An 11,080-nucleotide genomic window follows, 5' to 3' on the forward strand; every position below is an offset into this window, starting at 1 on the left:
ATTTTACTTGTTGAGATACCGTAGATACAATATGTCTACTGAGATTTGAACCTGCCATGAGTAGAGACAATATCTATATAGCCAGAAACGACCCACCATCTATGTTACCAGAAACGAAAAGAGAAACGACAACGGTACGAGAAACAGAGTTTGGAGGTTTATCACTCAAGAAATGAGGAGAGAGAAAATAAAAACAAAAATAAAAAATGTAGAGTTAATTTCAATTTTCAATATAGTTTCAACTAATTTTCTAGCCCAAATTTTATTTAAAAACTAAATAATTTGAATACCAAACTTAATTTTAGCAAATTAACTATTAAATATATACATTCTTATGCTTCCTAGTAAATTAAGTGTATACATTCTTATGCATTTTGGGCCTTGGGCTAATTATTGTTTCCTTAAAAAAAACCAAATAATATATATATATATATATATATATATAAACAATAAATAGATTTGCAATTAAATGTGAACTTCTTGAGCTACATATAGAATAGTGTTTAAACTATGAATTTTAACACTATACATGTTAAAGGAAAACAAATCAACTAAAAAAGGGACAATAGTACAAAAATAATCAACTTTCTGTATACTTCGCATATGCCTCTAGGTTATTGAATGAATATATGCATGAAATCTACAATAAAGAGTGAAAATATAGAGCTGAGAACGACCTGCAAAAGGGCCAACTACGACCAGTAAAATATATGCACTGGTTAACTAAAACGACAATAGAAAACGGCGTTTCCGTCTGATCTCGTTTTTTACACGTTTTTTTACCGGGAACGGTGACAACCGTCCCGTTTCTGGTAACATAGCCCACGATAGCCAGGGACACAATATGTACCTCTTCTACTTAAGCTCAACTACTTTGACTCAAATACCCCTGTTTGCACAATAAATATATCTAAATTATGAATTATAATTATCATCATGAAAATATAACCAACATATCATGTGATCTGGTTTCTGCAGGAAACGGACAAGGTCGCTTTGGCTGAAAGTACTGGTCTGGATCAGAAGCAAATAAATAATTGGTTCATAAACCAGCGAAAGCGCCACTGGAAACCTTCAGAGGATATGCAGTTTGTGGTCATGGATAGTCTAAATCCTCACGGTGCTTCCTTTTATATGGATGGAGCTGAATGCTAAAAGTATCGGCTGCTGTCTGTTCGGTTGACCGCCATGCTATGGCTTGCCTTGTGTTCCTTATATATGGCGGATATTTATTTGAATGCATAAATATCCCATGTATATGTATTTCTCAGTGACAGTTCTCAATGAACGTTCTAGTTTCCTAACCTGTTAATGTATAAATGTCAAATGTTTTCTGAAGCGTTTTGCTGTTATCAATCTGTCTTCTCAAAGTGGGTAGCTGTCATTGATCTTTTTACATTGGAAGGTGATGCAATGTACACTCGCGTACTTGGAACACATTCATTTACTAATAAATTAGCGGATGAGACTAACATTTAGAGGGACAATTACACTAACATAGATAATGCAAATTTAAATATTATTAATTTAAAATTGTATAATGCACACTCAATTATTTTGTTTCTATTAAATAATAATACAATATCAATATAATTAGATATATAATTTTTTAGTTGGGTGAATATCTCAACCACACCAATTTAGTAATCTAATTAGATGAAGAGAAATTTTCAACCAATTAGACCTCAGCAAACTCCTAACTAATAGGAACAAGAGACTCATTCTAGAATTGATGAGTACAACAAAGACGAGTAGAAATTTAATTACTACTTGTCTAGATCTCAATCAAGAAAGTCTAACTGTAATCTTGGTGTTTACAAATATTATCAAAAAAAGAATATGCCAACTTCCATATAAAAGAACAACCATCTACGGGAAACAGGCTAGTCTACTAGGATGTCCTTCATGTATATGGCTCAGTCAACCACATCTCTGCACCTGTACATGTACTTGCAAATCCCCCTCCATGATGATCATCATGGGTTTTCTAGGATTGCCCATAACCATGTTTTGGGTTTTATCGGCTTAACCTAAACTATGCCAAGGGTTTTGTCAGCTGACCTTACCATGTCTACACGAATCTCTGTCCACTTCACTCTCACACTTGGTTTCTGGCTTACCACAAACCTACACTTCCAAAGTGGTTTTAAGATTGCCACTAACTTTATGGGGTACACATCTTCATTAAACTTACATTACACACTCCAAAGTCACCGAGTTACCAAATACATACTTTTCAAAAACCACTACAAAACATCATACTTACTTACTCATACATGTATAATTCACATTATAATATAATATTGAATCTTTATTATTCAACACAATTCTTTACCTTATTTGTTTATCTATTACTGCGCTTCAACCAACTAATAGAATTTACCTTATTTATTCATCTATTGCTGCGCTTCAACCAACTAATATACACTGCCACTATCATACTTCACCAACTTATTTTAAAATCATATATAAACTTAGTGTCTTGAATCTTAAAGCGCAACTAATATACACTGCCACTATCATACTTCACCAACTTATTTTAAACTCTGGCATACTTCACCAACTTATTTTAAACTCATATATAAACTTAGTGTCTTGAATCTTAACTCTAATTTGCAATTGTTAGAGTGATAAATTCTAACAAATTACATATACATGTTGAGTTGATCAGACTCAACATATTTCAGTTACAAAACCCAAAAGAAAAATTCAAAAAAACAATTCCTTTCACCGAACTTACACTAGTTTGCGGCCCAGTCGAAGTTTTGGTTTCATCTTCACCCATGTGGGATGACTGTTCCTTGTGTTTATTTACCTCGTGAAATTAAAAAAATCGCTAATATTGCAGGGCACACTGCTGCGCCTCAACGTAGCTCCTTAACAGGTCCGCAAGCTGCTCCTCAACGCAACTCCTTAACTCTGATCCTTCTTCAATCAGCTTTTCAACGCTCTGGCCCTCCATCTCGATCATCATCAGTTACTCAGCGAGACGAGAACCTCAACCATTTGCTGGACGTTGCTCCACACCCATAGCACGACTCCCCAATGCTCACTCGCCCTATACAACTCCAACGACCCAGAGTTCGAAGGCATGATCACCAACGACCTCTACAAGATGCTCAAACTACACCTCGATACCGAATATTCAACCCAGCGTATTTGTCAAATGGAAACTATTTAAGTCTTCACTATTCAAGAAGTGAATGTACCCCTCCCCAGGTCACAACTGTCGAATTCTATAGGCCTATCATAGTAAAGATAGACAAACAAACTCCTTCAATTACACAAGTCTCTGGTACCACGCAGATCGATTTATTATTGTAAATCAAACTATTTGGAATTACTTCATTGTTGGTTTGTAAAGGACAGATTTTCAATTCTGCCTAATATCTCTTAGTCTTAACCTGTTTCTTTAAATCTGATAAAAACTAATTCTTAACCCAACAAAAATAATTTTAAGAAATATCTTATCACGTACCTTCCAGACTTGGGATTAACATTTCAGATTTAATGACAAAATGAAACAAAGGCTACTGAGTAGCAGTGTCCCAACGTTTTTCACCGAGTTAAATAAAGGCTACTGAGTGGTAGATTCCTAGCGTTCTTTAGCGAGTTAAAAAACAATGCAGTGACATCATGTACTGTTTTTTCACATACTATATGAAAACAATGCCGAATTTTGAAACACATGGTATTGAACTCATATGCAATTTTTAGATTCCCAAGGAAATGGGCTTTCACAAATCTGCGATGTTTTCTTTTCGCTAAAGAGTGCAAGTATGAAAAGATCCTTGCTTTGCTCACCGCGTTATTAGCTAAAATATTATAGTATACTTTATGGCATGTGTGGGGGTTTATAGTCATATCTCTTTTAATCGTTTTGGTAGATTAAGTCATCGAAAAATTCCCATGGAACAACAGTCCATCTTAGCTTCCACGCCATTTATCTTAACATCTGTTAACTTTTGTGAGCGTGACATTTGTTGCACTTGTTTTTGCAATTTTGATATATCATGTAGCATTTCTTCCTCTTCTTCATGAGTCGTGCTAGAGTTTTCAGGTTCCTTACTAGGTGTTTGCATTTTCTTTCCTCGGGGCATCAGTTACCGATAATAATACTCTACTATGCCTTTTGAATTCTTTCAAAATAAATTTTCAAACCAAGCTTAAGCAAACATTTAAAAAAATCTACACACCTTTTTTCACTTTGTAGGAGCTCGATATTGCCTCTGATGTATATCTGTACTTTCCAGTCATCTAGTTCTGAATTTGTGACCTGTAGTAGCTCTCTGTATTCTCTTTCCAATGCCACAAGTCTGACCCAAATTGGATTCTCCAAGGAAGAGTTATATGAAATCTCCCACAGTGACTTGATTATAGACTAGTTCAGTAGAGCTAACTTGTACGACGTGCCGCGAGTTGCTGTTTCGACCTTTGGATCTAAAAAACACCCACAAGAAACTACAATCCGTCCTCTTTCTGTACCTTTTTACAAAATTTCAATCCGATCCTCAGAGAGAAAGTTATGACGATTTTCCCCAGGTCACCTGTTTTGAATGTAATTCAGGAGTCTACAAAAAGACCAACTTCCTCAGATCATATCTCCGAAAATATCGCGCGAAAAGCTCTGAAATTCGGACCCAAGTTTCAGCGCCAATTCTTCTCAAATGGGTTTTTTTTGCGACTTCTGAAACGTCACAGAAAAAACGTTATAGCGAAAATGCCACGATGACCTGTTTGGAGCAGCGAAACCCTAGAATCCAAATCTCTGATACCAAATGTTATGAAACCAGCTCAAGAAAAGATAGAAAAGATAGATCAACGCCTTAGAATTCAGTCTCTTTGAGGGGGCAACCTCCTTTACATTACATAAATGAACAATTCTTGGATGATACAAATGACAAAACCTCCTTTCTATATATAGGAGTCTAAGGAGTCACAATATAATCCAGCCGACCTAACAATAATAATATAAAGCCACAAAAATAACAATAGAGGGATTCTATGGGGCACAGAAATAATAATATGGGGGTAATAGGGGCACAACAATATAAATAAGAGGTATAACTACAATAGTAATGGGGTAATCACTAGTATTATAGGGACCCAACAAGTTCTCCATTTAAATTTATTAAAATGTAACTTTCACATAATATCACAACTTTAAGTTATATTCAATTTTCTAAAATAAATTAAAAAACTATAATATATATTATTAAATTTAATATTATAGTTAAATAAAATTTAATAAAAACAAATATAATTACCAATATGGAAAAGAAAAATCTTTATTACATTGCAACACCCAAAATCATCTTATGATATCATGGAATCCATCATATTTTGAATGATTATGATATCATGGAATCCATCATATTTTGAATGGTAACCTAAGAGAGGGAAATTGTAATTTGAAAATGATGCACCTAATATTATATGACACAAATGTGTAATCAATCACATTATAGTTAGCCATAAATATTTGGCTAAAATGTCAATAAAATTCCCATTTAATTTAATTTTGTATCGACAAATTCAAAGACCAGTGTTAAAAAGTAGTGGTACAAGTATGTATCTAATATTAGTATAGGCCATTATAAATATTTATATATAGTATATTAATAAAATGTATGTAAATAAAGTGTAATTTTTATTTATTTAGTCATTAGTGTAATCATATAAATTAAATAACTATCAAATATTAATAGATATCAATTCATAACAAGTATTAAAATATTTTATTCTACATTTCACTTTACTAATTTTTTTATTTTTTTTATAAAAATTAATTAAATTATAATTTTATTTTAAATTACTATTATTATTATTATCATGAATTATAAAAGAATTAACATATAAGCTAAACATATATATATAAGAAAACATAGAACATGATTCTTAATCATAAAGATTTTCACTTTAGCATGGAGATTCTTAATATCGGAATATACTTTCTTACAACATGATGTGTCATTAGAATGGCTTATCAATATCTCATGCCCAAAAAAAACCACAACTTACTTCATAAGAGACATGTCATATGACTTTTTTGTTTTAAATTAATTAATTAATCTAATTGAAATAGAAAAATAATATAACTACTTTGGAGATAAATCTTAACCTTTGATTTGCATATACTATTATGAATATTCTAGAATATTTTGTGGAGGCTAAATCCCTACCATCTACCTAATAACTCTTCATAATTAAATTAACACAATCATATAAATCAAATGATTGGATAATGATGATAGACATCAATCTAAATTGTAATTTTGTTAGTGAAAAGAAAATTACATGTTGCATTTGCTAAGAAACATATCATCATCAAGTCCATGATTCATGATAATAAAAAACATACAAAAATCAAACTAATATACATTTGAGGAGAAAATTTAGGCTTTTCTCCCTTTCTTTTTCTCGAATTTGCGCCATTCCCTTTGAGACAACGAAGAAGTGACAAGAGCAAGTTGATTTCCAATTTTAGGTCTTGCATTGTCCTTCTCTGAATCTGAATTGTTTGATGAATGTATACGATTTTATCCACTGGTATCCATTGCTTTTGGTATGTTTGCTAGTAGTATCATAATATTCTATGGTTCAGTAGGATCTTGAGAGCTTTCCCCCTGTTTTTCTGGTACCTGTGTTGTCTGGTTGTTCCCAATGTGTGTGGGTTTCTCCTCTGCTTCGTCCTCCTCCTCATCAGGGTTGGGTAGAGGGAAATTCCAGCCTTTGGGTTGTTTCCCATTCTTATTCTTTCTTCTGGTGTCTTTCTTGGCTTTAGGACACATATCTTGAAGGTGCCATGTTTGCTTGCAAATTCTACATCTAAAAGTTGTGTTCTCATAATCTAGAAGTTGTGTCCAATTTCGTTGTTTGTGGGTCAGTTGTATGCGATTGGATAAACCTTTGCTGAGATCTACTTCCAAACATATCCTTGTGTATGTGTAGATCCTTTCCTCCAATCTTTGGGTGTCTGTCTTGATATATTTCCCTATGATGTTCCCTATATCTACTAGAACATGCTCATCCCAGAAATGTAGAGGGAGATTGTGCATTCGGACCCAAACCGGCATTTTGGTAATAACCATGGTGTTTGCATCAAAATCTGGGAACCAAGGTGTGATGAAAAGGCCCGTCGATCCCCAGAACCATGGTCCTTCCTGTAAGATAATGTCTCTTGCCTCCGATGTTGGGAATTTAACAATGAAGAACCCTTTGAAGCAGAGGTGCATTTCACAGTCTAATGTCCAATTGATCAAAATCCAATGAAAAATCTATACTAGTTTTGGCCAGAAACAGTTGAAACGACAAATAATGGCTTGTGATTCAAATGTAGCACAATGCTCATCTATTTCTGTAATGTTTATATTTAGTTATGGAGTGGAGTTCAATTGCTCCACTATATACGAGCTAGGGGAAGTACCTACTTGTTTTGTTGGCTCTGAATCTGCTCTTTTTCCTTGTAGGATGTTCTTGAAGGAGATTCTTCCATTTATTTGCTTCTGTTTTGTTTCTGTGCTTTTCGAAGTACTGTTCCCATAGCCTCCACCTGCATTATTTGTTTTACTGGCTATCACAGTGCCACCTCTTAGTCTCAGGTTGAGGATTATGGAGGATGCTGATAGGATATGATAATCCTTCAAAGACCGATTATCCTGTAATGTTCTGCCCCCATATATCAAATTCTACATATGAGTAGGGTATCTGACATTTTGCAAGATGTTGTGCTTCAGTTGTATCACTTTGTTTGTTTTATTTACCTAGACTAATAAGGAAGTCCCAGCAGGGGTTTTTAGAAATATTTGAAAGCGAAGAGTATTTACCAAGTTCTGGGAGCCATAATCCAACTTGTTGCCGATAATCCACTCTGTTATGGATATCCCATATGGCTCATTGCTCAGTATGACACAGTTGTTGGCGCAGGTCGAAACTGGGGCCATCCCATCAGTGCCAAATTTCAACGCCTGTTCCGGCTCTCTCTTAGGAGAACAGATGATGGTGTGGCGCACCAAGAGCAGAGGGCCTTTATCTTGTTTGCCTTCAATGCCAATAAGTTATGGTCCTAGAGTACCCAGTTTTTCTATTCTCCCTCCAACTCAATTACATGGAGTTGGTGTGGTTGTAACAATAGTCCCGCCTCCACATCAGTGCAAAAAAACCTGTATCTCTTCCTTTGTGAGCAACACAAAGTTATTCCCCTTGTGATTTCAGTGCCAAATGCAAGACTGTGACCACAACGGGGATCCATGTTATAGTTCCAGTGTTTTTCGTGTGCTTTGTCCACTGAAAAAATTGTTGTCTCCTCTTTCCTCAGGGACTCCAACAGTAGTCGCGCAAAATATGTCTAAGGAGCCCTCTTCAACCATTCCATCCAGGGTGTGCTGGCTCTTATGGGCCCAAGAAAAATGTGGAACCGAATGCGGTAGAATGATATTGTTTTTTATGCCTTGAGTTTGGAATCTGTTGTAGGGCATTGATCTCCTTTTTTTGTAAGCTCCACGTCCCCAGCGATCGAGTATTCGGGTTGATCACGCCAATATGGAGATTCAGTATACGCCCACCCAAAGTTCAGAGCCCTCCAGCGACCAAGTGCCTCAGATCCTTGGATGCCATGCGATCCGTCCAAGGGACAGATCATGGCGCCTGACCCAAATCCCACTTTTCCACACAGTGAAACCCTAACTCTATTTAGCTCCATTTTCTTCTATATCACCCACCTCAAACACTTACTTAATCATACATCAGAAATTGCTAAAATTAAAAAAAAAAACATAAATAATAATTAAATTATAACTTAACTTAAAATAATAATAATTATTATTAATGATAAAAAATAATTAATATATAATTTAAACATATATACATTTATAAAAACATGTAACAATATTTTTAACTATAAAGATTCACCTCACTTTATCATGAAGATTCTTAATTTGTAAATAGGGTTTGTTACAAAAAAATCATAACTCATTTCATATGCATTTGTTCATAAGGCATTTTTTTAATGAATAAATTTAATTAAAAAGGCAAAAAAGACATTACTTCTTCCAGTATTGAAAATATTCTAAAATATTTTATGCAAGTTAAATTCCTACCATAGAAAAAAATAATATTAATATGTAAATTAAAATTATGATAGTCTTATTCTAAAATAAACATACCTATGGGCATAATTAAAATGGTAGAAGCCAAATTCCAAAATAGACATGTATTAGAGGAATACATTTTTCTTCTAAATAAAATTCAATACTTTCATATATAATAATAACACATAATTAATAATTAATAAAATTATTCTTAAATTATGTTATTAATAAAACTATTAACATCTTGTAAATTTATAATTAATAAAATTATTATAAAACATGTTATTTAAAAAATTATATAAATAGCCATTAATATAAATATTAACGATAATATATTATAAATTACAAATCATTATTAATATAAATATTAATACTACTCTATTATAATACATGATTTTTTTTCTAAAAATATTATAACTTATTATTTTTTTTAAAATATAATTATTGATAATGCTATATTGTAAAATATGAATCCCTTTTAAAACTCTTAAAAATTATTATTGTGAAAATAAAATAATAATAATTTCTTTTTTAATTTTTATTTTAAAAATAACATAAATCGATATTAAAAATAATTATAATAAAAATATGAATAGAGTTTTTCATTATTTTAAAAGTTTTTAAAGAAAACAGAAATTATATAGTAGTAGTATAGAATTGTATTTATTATATTTGAGGAGATTAACTTATATTATTTTTTATTTTCGTAAAAAAACTAGTTTGAATTAGTTTTGAGATTTTTAAATAAAACTAGTTTGAATTAGTTTTGAGATTTTTAAATAGATTGAATTGTTAAAATTATATTTAAAAAAATAAAATAAAATAAAAAATTTAATTTGCTAATAATTTAGGTTTTGTTGCAATATTATGGGCCAATATCATGACTTATCAATACCACATGCCCAAAAACCATAACTCATTTCAAAATCCAAATATTTTATTTTAATTTAGTTTTATAATATTTTTAAAATTAAAACTTAATACTTATAATATAAAAAGATTCTTAACCATGGATATTTACCTCATTTTACCATGGATATTAATAACTAGTTTCAATCCCACTTCTTCTTCTTTGTGAGCATCACCCGATGTAATGAGTGCTAAGTGAAATTAGTCCGTTACGACTACCTCTCATGGAAATGGTCATTGATGAATGACTTACTTAATGCAATTGAATCCCAAAATGATATCTAATATAATGCACTCCGAAAACTCCTTAATACTTAAATTCAAAAGAGTGAAGGGAACTCTATTTGAATGGTTCATGAGGCACAATACTTGCTAAGGTTTTGCAAATGGGATAACAAGCTAAGTGGACTTGATTGTGGGGAAAAATTCACAATTAAGCGCGCTTGAGCTAGAGGCAATCTCGGATGGGTGACCTCCCAGGAAGTCCTGGTTACTGGTTGCAAGCCCCTGAAGTGATGATTGATGCTATGTGATTCATTTCACTAGTTTCAATCCCACTTCTTCACCTGTGTGAGCATCACCTGATGCAATGAGTGCTAAGTGGACTATTCAAAAATCATGTGAAATTAGTTAGTTACGACTACCTCTCATGGAAATGGTCATAGATAGATGAATGTTCAATACTACTGCTAAATGTGCGATCTGCTCTTCCTCATTTTTAAAATATACCAATATGTCATCAATGAACACAATAACAAAGTTATCGAAAGACAGATGCAACAGACTATTCATCAAGCATTTAAATGTAGCTAAAGCATTAGTCAAACCAAATGGAACTACAACAAACTCATAATGCCCATACTAGGTCCAGAAAGTTGTCTTGTAAAGGTCCTCCTCTTTGATGCGTACCTAGTGATATCCGGATCTCAAATAAATCTTTGAGAACACTGATGCTCCCTTCAACTAATCAAACACATCATCAATCCTCAGCAATGAATACCTGTTATTGATAGTCACTTTGTTCAACTGCCTGTAGTCAATGCATAATCTAAGAGTACCATATTTCTTCTTTACAAACAATA

General features: G+C 32.8%; 1 protein-coding gene across 1 annotated transcript in view; it reads left to right on the forward strand.

Annotated features, from left to right (window-relative positions):
- Positions 1 to 1,338, forward strand: part of LOC149247322 (homeobox protein knotted-1-like 1) — a 58,607-nt gene extending 57,269 nt beyond the window's left edge. The window contains exon 5 of the mRNA XM_089443887.1: positions 979 to 1,338. Within this exon, the coding sequence (XP_089300013.1) occupies positions 979 to 1,155 (177 nt within the window). The 3' untranslated portion in view covers positions 1,156 to 1,338. The remainder of the gene's footprint in view (positions 1 to 978) is intronic.
- The last annotated feature ends 9,742 nt before the right edge of the window (positions 1,339 to 11,080 follow it).

The sequence above is a fragment of the Pinus tabuliformis genome, chromosome 7 (assembly GCF_031772625.1).
Source record: "Pinus tabuliformis cultivar Carrire ecotype Pingquan chromosome 7, CPIR1, whole genome shotgun sequence".
Classification (NCBI taxonomy): domain Eukaryota; kingdom Viridiplantae; phylum Streptophyta; class Pinopsida; order Pinales; family Pinaceae; genus Pinus; species Pinus tabuliformis.